Source organism: Geotrypetes seraphini, chromosome 6, assembly GCF_902459505.1.
Source record: "Geotrypetes seraphini chromosome 6, aGeoSer1.1, whole genome shotgun sequence".
Taxonomy (NCBI): Eukaryota; Metazoa; Chordata; class Amphibia; order Gymnophiona; family Dermophiidae; genus Geotrypetes; species Geotrypetes seraphini.
The window spans coordinates 113,899,591-113,914,405 of record NC_047089.1 but is presented as its reverse complement, the minus strand read 5'-3'; the positions used below and the strand labels follow the sequence as shown (position 1 = coordinate 113,914,405).

Genomic DNA, 14,815 nt, shown 5'->3' with positions numbered 1-14,815 from the left:
AAATACACCTTCTGAACTACTGCAAGCACCTGCCCTCTCATAGTGAGCCCTGAATCCAAAAGCACACCAGGATACTTTGCCTCGCGCCTTATCAATACTTTCTCCCCCAGCAACTCAACTGTCTCTGGAACCTTAGCGCTCAGTGTTCTTGTAACGTAAAGCACTTGTGTCTTCTGAATACTTAACTTCAGCCTATTATGGTCCATCTAGTGTTTATTGGCTACCACTACCAACTGTAAGCGTGATGACGCCCCATCAAAATCCCCTTCAATGGGGATGAAAAATTAGATGTCATCAATGTACAGTTGGTAGGATACGTCCAGGTCCAAAAGCAATTTACACAGCGGAACAAGATACAGACTGAACAAGGCCGCAGAAAGAGCAGAAAATTTAGAAAGCAAAAATAAAAGAAACATATTTTAATTTGACCAAAACTGAAAAATTAGCTATTGAATCTTTGCGACAAGACAAAAATATACCCCGCCCCCCTTTTACAAAGCCAAACTAGTGGCTGCCACATAGCAAAAGCCCTGAAAGCCCTTTAAATCTGTATGGGCTTCGGGGCAGTTACCGCAGTGGCAGGCGCTAGTGCGGCTTTGCAAAAAGTGGGGGGGGGGACAGTGATTAAACAGGTAGACAAAAGGAGAGCTGTAGTGGTTATGAATAGGAAATACTATGTGAAAGAGATTTATAGACAAGTCCATGATGATAAGTTTTATAAAGCTTTGCAATTCTATCCAACTGATTTTGAAGAAAAAATAGGTTCTCTTCTAGAAATTATAGGGTTTGCTTTGGTCCATTTTCAAATTAATGTATCTTTTACTGGTTCTTCTCCACATTCCAAGTTTCATCTCTTCATGCTTGTCTGTTAAATTTCTGGAGAGTTATTTTACCCATAGACAGATCAATCAATAGACATTCTTTACCCCTTAGCATAATCCTTTCCAATTCCATAGCAGTGGGATTTTTTTGCAAATAAATGTTCACTGGTATATCTTAGCATGCTATAAATACAAACTAGCAGTTCTTACCTGCAGCTGGCATTATTGGGTACACTGTAAATCTCCAACCCCATCCATTTACAGAGCCGTCACTAATAAACTTCCATTTTAGCTCATCTCCTGGAATTCGCAATTCACTGGACCAATCTGACCATTCACGACCTATTCAAGTAGAATGCCATGAAGTGCGTCAAGTCACATTCTGCACAAGTTTCAAAAAAAAGCTCAACTATGAAAAATAATGATTTACAAAAACTTAAAAATCTCAATTTTGCCTCAAATAATTAGCTTACAATAAAAAAAGTTATAAACAAACTTATAACTATCAAAAACCTGCTTAACAATTTCCACCTGAAACCTCTATCTCGATCCTCATCTTCTCAGTTGAGCTTCCTTTGAGATATGTCTATCATTCTACACAATATCTGTTAGTATTGATCACAATGTGTAGATAAGATATATAATAAGCTTATCCAGTCCCTGAGGGCTGCGAATAGAAACATAGAAATAGATGGCAGATAAGGGCCACGGTCATCTAGTCTGCCCACCCTAATGACCTTCCCCTACCTTTGCCCTGTGAATAGATCCCATGTGTCGATCCCATTTGGCCTTAAAATCAGGCACGCTGCTGGCCTCAATCACCTGCAGTGGAAGACTATTCCAGCGATCAACCACCCTTTCAGTGAAAAATAATTTCCTGATGTCACCTCACAGTTTCCCGCCCCTGATTTTCCACGGATGCCCTCTTGTTGCCGTGGGACCCTTGAAAAAGAAGATATCTTCCTCCGCCTCGATGCGGCCCGTGAGATACTTGAACGTCTCAATCATGTCTCCCCTCTCTCTGCGCTCCTCGAGCGAGTATAGCTGAGAGAGGGGAGACATGATCGAGACGTTCAAGTATCTCACGGGCCGCATCGAGGCAGAGGAAGATATATTCTTTTTCAAGGGTCCCACGGCAATACATCAGGCTTTCATGATAAACCTAATGAATATGTGTGAGAAAAATTTGCATGCTACTACATCCATTGTATGCATGGATGCCTATGTTTTAGGGATATCTTGAAATCCTGTTCTACTTACAGCCCTCGAGGGAAGAACAATAAGCCTGATATATAAGGGCTCATTTCCAAAGCAAATCTAATATAATAAAATGCTAGGCCACGCATGCGCACTAAAAAAAACGTGTTCCCTGATCTGTCGGGTTTTTTTTAGTGCACATGCGCGGGTTGTACGTCACCAAACTCGGCAACGCAAGCCATGTCCGCCGTCGGCCTCGAGCTCCTGGGGGCCGGCGGCTCGAGTCGCCCAGCCGGTGCTGAGTCCCCCCCCACTCCCACTTCAGCTGGCACGGATGGTTTGAGAATGAGGGAGAGAACAACGCAGCCAGACGGACCGCGGGAAGGGATAGGGGGGGAGGGTTTCGAGGGAGCCGGCTGGCCGCATAAATTATTTTAATTTGAAATCTGCCGCCGTCGCCGCGGCTCCTCTCTCATCTTCCGACATAATATAAGTGCAGCTCATGAGAGGAGCCACGGCGGCGGCTTTGAAAACGGCTCCCTTAGTTCGCTGCATTTTTTTTTTTAAGTTTAAAACTGCCGCCGTGGCTCCTCTCACGATCCCGGCCTGTGTCAGAGAAGGCTTCCGACGCAGGCCGGATCGTGAGAGGAGCCGCGTAGGCATCTTTAAACTTAAAAAAAAATCCAGCAAAGAACTAAGGGAGCCGTTTTATCTCCATGCTGCTACGAAGGAACAGGTGAGGGGGAGGGAAATGCTGATGCTGATGCACAGGGAGCAGGCAGGCATGGCAGGCAAGCAGGGGAAGAGGGAAAGGGGCTGCTTTGGGGGTAGGGGTGTGCTGGGGGCTCATAGCAGTCATGGGCAGGGGATCACAGAACAGGCAGGCATGGCTCAACAAGGGGAGAGGGAAAGGGGGCTACTTTGGGGTGAGGGGTTTCCTGGGCCAGACAGCAATCATAGGGGGGAAACAGAAAGGGGCCACGGAGCAGGCAGGCATGGCACAAAAGGGGGCAGGGGCATTGGGAAACGGGGCTGCTTTGGGGGGAAGGGTGTTCTGGGGGCACACACCAATCATGCCGGGGAAGAGAAGGGGGCCACAGAGAGATAGGCAGGCATGGCGCAAGACAGAGACACAGACAGAAAGAATGACAGACAGCATCCAAGCACAGAGAGAGAAAGGAAAAAAAAACCCAGTCGTCTACTCTAGCACCTGTTGCACAGGGGGAGAACGAAAGAGATGCTGATGGACAGGGGGTTGAAGAAAAGGAACGGAGGACTAATGTTGGACAGGGGGAGAAGGAAAGAGGTGCTGCTGGACAGGGGGGAGGTAAAACAAAGGGAGAAGGGCTGCTGCTGCATAAGGAGAGCAGTGAAGGGGTGGTGGTGGACACAGGGGAGGTAAAAGGAAGGGAAAATGGACAGGGGGAGCAGGCAAGGGGACAGCCAAGGAAAAAGAAAGGCAGAAAGAAAAAAAGCAGCTAAGGAGAGAGAGAGAAAGAAATAAAGACAGACACACACACATATGTTCTAGCACCCGTTAATGTAACGGGCTTAAAGACTAGTAGACTTATAAAGTTCCATGGAGCTTATTTTGAAAGCACATAGACAGGTATAGCCATTCAATTGATTACAAGTAATTGGAAGAACCATGATAGAATATGATATACTTTTTGGTGGGTGAATGTGTGCACTACATACAGATACGAACAAATTAACGCAGAGTGTAGGGGATTTAGTGAGGTATTTAATAAAATTTGGAGCCCATTGACTATATTTGTAAAAACATAATAATGTATTTTCATCATATCTTTCCTTTGATTTATTTAACTTTACACATCCAGGGGGGGTAGGGGGTTGGAGGGAGGGGAGTAAATATTGATAGTGATATTTGGGTAACTTTTTTCTTCATTTGTATTATATATTAAGTTATATTGTGCTATTATTATATGCAAGGCAATGAAATTATTGAATGATATTTATGTTACCTGTACTGATATTAGTGAAATGTATGTAATACCTACTGTTCTTTCATCTGTAAGACACTGTTTTTGATTAAAAATCAATAAAGAATTAAAATAAATAAAAATAAAAAAGAAGCACATACTTACAAAGTTATAGTACATAAAGGCATATTTTCAAAGCACTTAAAATTACAAAATTACATAGTAATCTATGGAACTTTGTAAGGTTAAGTGCTTTGAAAATGAGCCCTATAGTAACATATTTAGCTTTGTTTACCAAATGTTGCCCTTGACCTTCTCTAAGTGTGTGGAGCGTCAATTAGATAAAATGTTATGTGGGTTTCTTTGGTTGGGCAGCCACCCATGCCTTCCTCTATGACTGATGGCTTTACCAATTGATAGGGGAGGCCTGGGAATGTTGCCTTTATGGAGATTTGTGGAGGCTTGTCGTATGAGGCATATACATGATTGGTTTCTTTCTATGTCATACTTCTCTTTGACTCTGGTAGAACTACAGCTTTGGAAACCCTATCATTTCAGTTATCTCTTGCATACTCCTAGACTTGTGGCTGCTGTCCTGGGAAATCCCTATTATTTTTTTCTCGCTCCCTTGAGATCCACCTGGCGGCAAGTCTGTGTCCAGTTGAAATTAGATTTTCATGTCACTCCTCTCTTGCCCATCTGTGGGAATGGCTCCTTTCTACCAGGGATGACAGCTGCCAGATTTCTGGCGGATCAGAGGGGCAACATTTCTTACTTGTATCAGCTCCTTACTGATAAGGGTACTCTACCAACACTCTTCCTGTTGTGCACTGCTCATGGTTGGTATAGACTAGAGAATGACACGGGGAGCGATCCCCGCAGCGAACCGCTGCGTGGCTGCGGTTTGGCTGCGGGTTATGGTGACCTCATTAGCAAATCGCCGCAGACGCGGGGACAAATCTTTTCACCTCCCGCAAAAACGGTGAATAGATTTGTCCCCGCAGGCCAATGTCCCCCCTTCTAGGAACCGCTATTTACCTGTGTTTCACCTGCACGTTGCCGCATTGACTCCGCCCCCCAATATACTGGCTCCTCATTTGTCAGATCAACCCTTCCTGCCAATAGAACCTGCCCCCCCCCGACGATCGCCGGCAGGAAGGTGCTCAGCCCTTCATGCCGACAGAACCAGCCCTCCCCAACGATCGCGGCAGGAGGGTACCCATCCCCTCCTGCCTACCCCAACCCCCCCCAACGGCCCTCCCGACGATCGCAGCAGGAGGATATCCAACCCCTCCTGCCAGCTCCCCAACAGCCCCCCAATGATCACTGGTAGGAGGGTGCCCAACCCCTCCTGCCGGCCCCCCCAATGGCCCCCTATATCGCCAATAGGAGGGTGCCCAACCCCTCCTGCCGGACCCTCCCCCAACAAACCCCGCCATCCCGAAACACCACCCTTAGTCTTACTTTCCAAGTTGGACCGGACAGCTCCTCGCTCGTCTGGCCAGCAGGCCTGCCTCCGTCCAAATGAGGCGGGCCCGCCCCTCCCCTGCCTAACCCACAGGATCCTAGGGCCTGATTGGCCCAAGCACCTAAGGCCCCTCCTATAGCGGGAGTGGCTTTAGGTGCCTAGACCAATCAGGCCCTAGGATCCTGTGGGTTGGGCAGGGTAGGGGCGGGCCCGCCTCATTTGGACGGAGGCAAGCCTGCTGGCCATACGTGTGAGGAGCCGTCCGGTCCAACTTGGAAAGTAAGACTAAGGGGGTTCCGGGGTGGGAAGGTTCGTTGGTGGGGGGGTCCAGCAGGAGGGGTTGGGTACCCTCCTGCCGGCGATCTTAGGGGAGGCCATTGGGAGGACCGGCAGGAGGGGTTGGGTACCCTTCTGCTGCGATTGTCGGGAGGGCCGTTGGGGGGGGTCTACAGGAGGGGTTGGGTGCCCTCCTGCCGTGATCGCTGGGGGGAGGGGAGACTTGCAGCCGTAGCCGCGGTCACTATGCTAATCACGATTAGCATTGTGACCGCGATTAGGTACACGATTTGGTACACGATTAGGTACACGATTTGCCGCGATTAGGTACAGCGGCCGCGTCTACTTACCATGTAGGCTAACATTGTAAGCATTAAAAGTACATGTCGTGTTTGTTTTTGTATAGTTATTAACTAATATTTAACTAAGTTTTAAAGTTTTAAAGAATGTTTCCTTTATACGTAAATAAAGAAAAGTATTTAAAATCGTACCCGTTTGAGGCTTTTATATATGCAGCGGTGACGGTGACGGGGCGGTGAATGGGGTTGCAGTGGCGGTGACGGGGCGGTGAATGGGGTGGCAGTGGCGGTGACGGGGCGGTGAAGGGAATGGCGGTGACGGGGCGGTGCAGAGGATGGTGAGACGGGGACGGGGCGGTGACGGGGACCAATTTTTTCACCGTGTCATTCTCTAGTATAGACTGGATGTTTTTTCTTATATCCAACTAAGGCACTATGTACACTCTTTACCTTACTAGCGCTTATTTCTACAGCCTATGAAAGCCTGTCCAATATAAATGATATTTTCACCATTCCCTGTTGGATTTTTCTCCCTCCTTGGATTATGGTTGGGTGGCAACCACAACAACAGCACATCTCACTGGTTCAGGTTCAATTATAGGATGGCAAAAAGGTCTTTAAAGCCATAATTACACACAATATTTGTGAATATCCAGCTCTGGCTCATCTAATTGCCTTCTTATGAAATGTAGCTTGTTTGCTTAATGCTGTATTCCTTTCTATCATTATTCAAAAATAAAGACTAAACAGCACGTTTCTTTTTACTTATCCTTTTAATGCAGTATCTCTAGCGTGCCCCGACGGGACCCGTTTCGCCCAAAGAGGCTTTTTCAAGGGTTCATGAAGGACCTCTGCATAATACAAAAAGATTTTAACAAAACCAATTATAGCATACACTATTAACACCCTTTACACTGTGTTAAAAACTTCTACTAATTCAATACATTCTTAAGTCAACTACTAATTAATGACACATATAACATTATAATCATTACGAATACTATATACAATAATCTAAAAACTCATAAATTATTCAAGATTATCTAATTTATCATTCTATATTAACATGTGGTGATAAATATCTCCTAATTCATAATTAATTCATATATAGCACACTAATCATTAAGTGAATAACTTTAGATAAAATTCATTAATAAACACTCTCAAATAAATTTTCTTAATCATATAAATGCTCTCTCTTCAAAAATGCATTATTATATTCATCAGGTAACTCTAAATTAACTAAATTGGTGGCTCTAAGAAATAAACTCACAAATATAATTTAATTGAAATAAAAATATGACTGACACCCCTTAGTTCTAATTCATAAATTATTTAAAATCCATAACATTTTCAATTCACAAACATTGGATTACACTAACTCATACCAACTAGAAATAATGCAAATTATCTTTGCTACATAATGTTTAAACAGCATGTTAATACAGAATGATAAATTAGATAATCTTGAATATTTTATGAGTTTTTAGATTATTGTCTACAGTATTCGCAATGATTATAATGTTATATGTGTCATTCATTAGTAGTAGACTATTAAGAATATATGGAATTAGTAGAAGTTTATATAACACAGTCTAAAGGGTGTTAATCATGTATGCTATAATTGGTTTTGTTAAAATCTTTTTGTATTATGCAGAGTTCCTTTATGAACCCTAGAAAAAGCCCCTTTGGGCGAAATGGGTCCTGTCGGGGCACGCTAGAGATACTGCATTAAAAGGATAAGTAAAAAGAAACATGTGCTGATGTTTAGTCTTTATTTTTGAATAATGATAGAAAGAAATACAGCACTAGGCAAACAAGCTACATTTCATAAGGAGGCAATTAGATGAGCAAGAGCAGGACATTCACAAATATTGTGTGTAATTATGGCTTTGAAGACCTTTTTGCCATTCTATAATTGAACTCGAGCCAGTGAGATGTGCGGCTGTGGTTATTTCCAGTTTGCCTCACTCTTTCATCTTCTACATCCTTTTATTATGCTCGGGTGGCCCAGGCTTGGAGTTCTGAATTGAAGATTCAGTTGCAAGGCCATCATATACAACGCTTCTTGAAATTGCTTCATGGCCTTATGCCTGACATCTCCTATTTTGAAATGGGCTATAAATTTCTTTGTAGGTTATATATTGCACCTTGGCACGCGTTTAGAGCAACACTCATCTCTTCAGGCTTCTGCCTGAAGTGTTGTCACCCCAAGGCCATCCTTGGGGTGACACATGTTTTGGGAATGTTCCCTGGTGCAAACCTTATGGTCTGCTTTCTTCTCCAGGGTTGGCTGTATGTGGCAAACCAGATGGTACTATAATAGTTATAGTCTGCTTTGGCTCTTTGACCTTCAACATCCTATACCCAAGAGTCTTAAGGGTTTTCTTCGAAGGGCTATTCTCTTGGGCCTGAAAGTCCTTCTTTTCCACTGGGTGGGTCCCCTGAGTCCTACCTATGGCCACTGGTGCTCTCGTATGCTACATCTCCTGACTATGGAAACTATGCATCTGTCTGATTGGGATACTAAACAGGGAAGAGTGTTGCTTATTATTTGGCAGCCCTTTTTGGATACCTTGACTCCACATGCACACAGTCGTGTCTTACTTGGTAGCCCCTGACATGAAGTTGGGTGAAGGTATGGATAGTTGCTTAATCTATTGGTCTTTGTGACAGTGTATTTGCTTTTTGTTTAATTGTATATGGCAACTTTTCTTCTGTGTTGCATTGTTGTACTGGATTATATTATCTTGAAAACTTAGAGAAAAAAAAAAAAAAAAAAGAAACAGCCTAAAGCCTGTGAACCCATAAAAAATTTTACAACTTTTCTGCACTCACCTAAACCCAGCTATTTCCACCTGGACTGTACCTCTCATCACTTGCTACTTCTGGGACACTTCTGAAAATCTATGTTTTTACTAAATGTGTAAAACTGATGCATATATTTTGTAGTTCATTGTAAATAGCTTTTGCACTTCTCTCATTAACTTCACCACCTCACACCCTGTGTATCTTTTATCTTTCCAGACTCCAGCCCAGGTGACGCCCTTCCTTTCCTTCTCACCTTAAGAAACAGCCTAAAGCCTGTGAACCCAAACCGTTTTACAACTTTCCTGCACTCATATAAACCCAGCTATTTCCACCTGGACTGTACCTCTCATCTCTTGCTACTTGACTCTCTTCAGGGATACTTCTGAAAAATGCCCATCATTAAAGTATAAGATAACTCTAGGAGATAGTATCCACAGCTACACTGTGAACTTGGCTTAGACCAACCCAACCTCCCCTCAAACCCACCCACCTCTAGGCTCACATTACACATATAGACCCACCTACCAATCACCCTCTATCTGTTGCCCAACCAACACAAAATAAAAGTAACTAAATTAAAAATATAATTCAACAACCCCAATGTTATACCTTAAACTTATAATAATCTTACCCATCATGTGCTTTCCTTTCCCAGTTATCAAGCAGGACATATATGCTGACCCAAAAATCCTCCCAATACAGCCCCCACAACAAGGGAGGAATCTCCTTTTCCTCATACACCCCCACAGCAAAAAAACATATCTATCACCCTCATAAAAGCCAGACCAGTAAATAACACAGACATCATACTAAAAAACCTCACTGATAAAAACTGGGACATGTTCCTTACTACTAAAATCTGGCTTAAAGATAATTATAGTTACACCAGGTATATGTCCTTTACATTATCACATTTTTAGCAGGTTCCAATACTCAGAAAGCACAGTTACTTACTGTAGAGCGGATGTGGTCCCTATTCATAAAAGTGGTCACAGGGATGACGCAGGAAACTACAGGCCGGTGAGCCTCACTTCAGTTGTTGGAAAAATAATGGAAGTGTTGCTGAAAGAAAGGATAGTGTACTTCCTTGAATCTAATGGGTTATAGGATCCGAGGCAACATGGCTTTACAAAAGGTAAATCGTGCCAAACGAACCTGATTGAATTTTTTGATTGGGTGACCAGAGAGCTGGATCGAGGAAAAATGCTTGAGTACCTGAATAAATTCATGTAAAACCGTTCTGAACTCCCCTGGGAGAACGGTATAGAAAAATTGAAAAAAAAAAAAAAAAAAAAAATATGCTAGATGTAATTTACTTGGATTTCAGCAAAGCCTTTGATACAGTTCCTCATAGGAGGCTGTTGAACAAACTTGAAGGGCTGAAGTTAGGACTCAAAGTGGTGAACTGGGTCAGAAACTGGCTGTCGGACAGACGCCAGAGGGAGGTGGTAAATGGAAGTCGCTCGAAGGAAGGAAAGGTGACTAGTGGAGTCCCTCAGGGTTCGATGCTGGGGCCAATCCTGTTCAATATGTATGTGAGTGACATTGCTGAAGGGTTAGAAGAAAAAGTGTGCCTTTTTGCAGATGATACCAAGATTTGTAACAGAGTAGACACCGAAGAGGGAGTGGAAAATATGAAAAAGGATCTGCAAAAGTTAGAGGAATGGTCTAATGCCTGGCAACTAAAATTCAATGCAAAGAAATGCAGAGTTATGCATTTGGGGATTAATAATAGGAAGGAACTGTATATGCTGGGAGGAGAGAAGCTGATATGCACGGACAGGGAGAGGGACCTTGGAGTGATAGTGTCCGAAGATCTAAAGGCGCAAAAACAGTGTGACAAGGCAGTGGCTGCTGCCAGAAGGATGCTGGGCTGTATAAAGAGAGGCGCAGTCAGTAGAAGGAAGAAGGTGTTGATGCCCCTGTACAGGTCATTGGTGAGGCCCCACTTGGAGTATTGTGTTCAGTTTTGGAGACCGTATCTGGCGAAAGACGTAAGAAGACTTGAGGCGGTCCAAAGGAGGGCGACGAAAATGATAGGAGGCTTGCGCCAGAAGACATATGAGGAGAGACTGGAAGCCCTGAATATGTATACCCTAGAGGAAAGGAGAGACAGGGGAGATATGATTCAGACGTTCAAATACTTGAAGGGTATTAACGTAGAACAAAATCTTTTCCAGAGAAAGGAAAATGGTAAAACCAGAGGACATAATTTGAGGTTGAGGGGTGGTAGATTCAGGGGCAATGTTAGGAAATTCTACTTTACGGAGAGGGTAGTGGATGCCTGGAATGCGCTCCCGAGAGAGGTGGTGGAGAGTAAAACTGTGACTGAGTTCAAAGAAGCGTGGGATGAACACAGAAGATTTAGCATCAGAAAATAATATTAAATATTGAACTAGGCCAGTTACTGGGCAGACTTGCACGGTCTGTGTCGGTGTATGGCCGTTTGGTGAAGGATGGGCAGGGGAGGACTTCAATGGCTGGGAGGGTGTAGATGGGCTGGAGTAAGTCTTAACAGAGATTTTGGCAGTTGGAACCCAAGCATAGTACCGGGTAAAGCTTTGGATTCTTGCCCAGAAATAGCTAAGAAGAAAAATTTTAAAAAAAATTTAAATTGAATCAGGTTGGGCAGACTGGATGGACCATTCGGGTCTTTATCTGCCGTCATCTACTATGTTACTATGTTATTATAGGTGATATCCAGGTACAGCAGGCAGCTATTCTCACATATGGGTGACGTCATCTGACGGAGCCCAGATGCGGAAGCCTCACAAGCAGACTTGCTTGAAGAAACTCGAAGTTTCGAGTCGCCTGCAATGCGCATGCGCGAGTGCCTTCCCGCCCAGCACAGGGCGCGTCTCCTCAGTTCAGATAGCTAGCAGAGAAGCCAACCAGGGGAGGTGGGTGGGTTGTGAGAATAGATGCCTGCTGTCCCTGGATAACACCTGTTACGGTAAGTAACTGTGCTTTATCCCAAGACAAGCAGGCAGGTATTCTAACATATGGGTGACCTCCAAGCTATCCAGAATGGGATGGTGGGAGTGTTGGCAATTTAGGAGAATAAATTCTGTAATATTGTTTGGCCAAACTGTCCATCCCGTCTGGAGAAAGTATCCAGACAATAGTGAGAAGTGAAGGTATGAACCGAGGACCAAGCAGCAGCCTTACAAATTTCCCCAATAGGTTTAGATTTGAGGAAAGCTACTGAAGCTACCATTGCTCTAACTTTATGGGCTGTGACTCTACTGTGTAGGGGTAATCAGCCTGGGCATAGCAGAATGAGATGCAAGCAGCCATCCAGATGGAGATGGTACATGTAGATATAGGATCCCAACTTATTTGGATCAAAGGAGACAAAAAGTTGAGGAGCAGTTCTGTGTGGTTTGGTGCGTTCCAAGTAGAAGGCCAAAGCACATTTACAGTCCAGAGTATGAAGAGCTGATTCTCCAGGGTGAGAATGAGACTTTGTAAAAAACACTGGAATTACGATGGATTGGTTGAGATAAAATTCTGAGACCACTTTAGGTAGGAATTTCGGATGAGTACCTAGAACCACCTTGTCAAGATGGAATACAGTGAATGGTGGGTCAGTAACTAAAGCTTGCAGCTCACTGACTCGTCGAGCAGAAGTGAGGGCAATAAGAAACACAACTTTCCAAGTGAGATATTTTAGATGAGCCTTATCAATTGGTTCAAATGGAGGCTTCATGAGTTGAGTAAGGACAACATTGAGGTCCCAAACCACAGGAGGCGGTTTGAGAAGAGGTTTGGCATTGAAAAGTACTTTCATGATTCTGGAAACCACTGGATGAGCAGAGAGGGGTTTCCCTTCAATAGGCTGATGAAAAGCCGCAATTGCACTGAGATGGACTCGTATAGATGTAGACTTCAGATCAGAATTGGATAAGTGCAAAAGATAGTCTAAAACAGAAGATAAGGAGGAATGCTGAGGCTCCTTATGATGAGAAAAACACCATGTAGAAAATCTAGTCCATTTTTGGAGATAGCATTCTCTAGTTGTAAGCTTTCTAGAAGCTTCTAAAATGTTTCTTACAGATTGAGAAAACTGAAGAGGGGTTATGTTGAGAGGTACCAGGCTATCAGGGGTAGAGAATGCAGGTTGGGATGAAGCAGAGATCCCTGACTGTGTAAGCAGAGAAGGAAAAACTGGTAGAAGGTATGGCTCCCTGCTGCTGAGTTGAAGTAGAAGGGAGTACCAGGGTTGTCTCGGCCACCAAGGAACGATTAGAATCAAGGTGGCATGATCGTTCTTGAGAATGAGAGGGAATGAAGGAAATGCGTAGAGGAAAATATTTGTCCATTCCAGAAGAAAAGCATCTGCCTCGAGGCGGTGAGGAGAGTATATCCTGGAGCAGAACTGAGGCAGTTTGTAGTTGTGGGGAGCTGCGAAGAGGTCTATCTGTGGCATTCCCCACTGTGAAAAAATGTGATGAAGAGGCGAGGAATGGAGAGTCCATTCGTAAAATTGCAGGAGACGACTCAAGTTGTCCGCTAAGCAATTCTTTGCCCCTTGAATGTAGACAGCTTTGAGGAAGGTGTTGTGGCGGATTGCCCAGTCCCAAACCTCCAGAGCTTCTTGATAAAGGGAGGCAGACCCTGTCCTTCCCTGTTTGTTGACTTAATACATTGCGACTTGGTTGTCCGTGCGAATGAGGACTACTGTGTTGAGAAGGAGATGTTGAAAAGCATGGAGAGCTTTGAGGATCGCTCTGAGTTCCAACTGATTGATATGACACTGATGATCCATATTGGTCCAGAGGCCTTGAGTACGGAGTCCATCGAGATGAGCGCCAGAAGCGTAGGTCGAAGAGTCTGTCGTGAGGACCTTCTGATGAGGGGGCGGCTGAAAAAGCAAGCCTCTGGAAAGATTGGAAGAGAGCATCCACCAACGGAGAGACTGCTTCAAAAAAGGAGTGCCTGTGATGTGTCAAGAAAGAGGATTGCAAACCTGCGTCCATTGAGATGCCAGGGTCCACTGAGGAATTCTGAGGTGAAGTCTGGCAAAAGGAGTCACGTGTACTATGGAGGCCATGTGACCCAGAAGTACCATCATGTGTCTCGTTGAGATGGAAGAGCGGGAAGACACTGTGTGACAGAGTTAAAGAACAGCTTCCAGACGTTGTTGTGGAAGAAATGCTCTGAGTTGGACAGTGTCCAGAACAGCTCCTATGAATTGTAGATTCTGTGAGGGTTGAAGTTGATATTTGGGAAAGTTGATTTCAAATCCCAAACTTTGTAGGAACCAGGTAGTCCGTTGGGTCGCTACAATAATCCCTTGAGATGTGGAATCTTTGAGGAGCCAGTCGTAGAGGTAAGGAAATATCTGAAGACCATGATTTTTTAGAGCTGCCACTACCACTACCAGGCACATGGTGAACACTCTGGGAGACGAGGCCAGGCCAGATAATGCAGATTCCCCACCCAAAATCTGAGGTATTGAAGGGAGGCCGGATGAATAGGAATATGAGTGTAGGCCTCCTTGAGATCCAGAGAGCATAACCAGAATGGGTTGCAGATCGCCCATCTTCTTCGGAACAAGGAAGTAATGGGAGTAAAACCCCCTGTTCTGCTGTTCCAAGGGAACTAGTTCAATGGCATGGAGATGAAGCAGAGCTTGAGCTTCCTGAAGAAGAAGGGCAGTCTGGGATGGATTGGAAGGATACTCTCTTGGAGGAAGCTCTGGTGGAACCTGAGTGAAATGGAGAGAGTATCCTTCCTTGATGATGGTAAGTACCTAGAGGTCGGATGTAATTAATGTCCATCGGTTGTAAAAATGATGGAGACGACCTCCTATAGGGGGAAAAAGAGACAGAACGGTGGAGGTTATACTCTGTTGTATACAGTCAAAAAGGCTGAGAAGCATTAGGTGCAGCAGAAGGTTGGGATTTCTGTTGCTTCTGAGGTTGCTGTTTATTCAGAGGAGGGCGAGTATAAGGAGCCGGCTTTGGAGCAAAACGCCTTTGATAGATAACAGCAGGG

At 44.4% G+C, this 14,815-nt stretch overlaps 1 protein-coding gene across 1 annotated transcript in view; it reads right to left on the bottom strand.

The window, feature by feature from the left end:
- The window catches only part of HERC2 (HECT and RLD domain containing E3 ubiquitin protein ligase 2), a 3,346,202-nt gene that overhangs the window by 706,342 nt on the left and 2,625,045 nt on the right, over positions 1-14,815 (bottom strand). Inside the window, 1 exon segment of the mRNA XM_033948978.1 lies at positions 1,032-1,163. Within this exon segment, the coding sequence (XP_033804869.1) occupies positions 1,032-1,163 (132 nt within the window).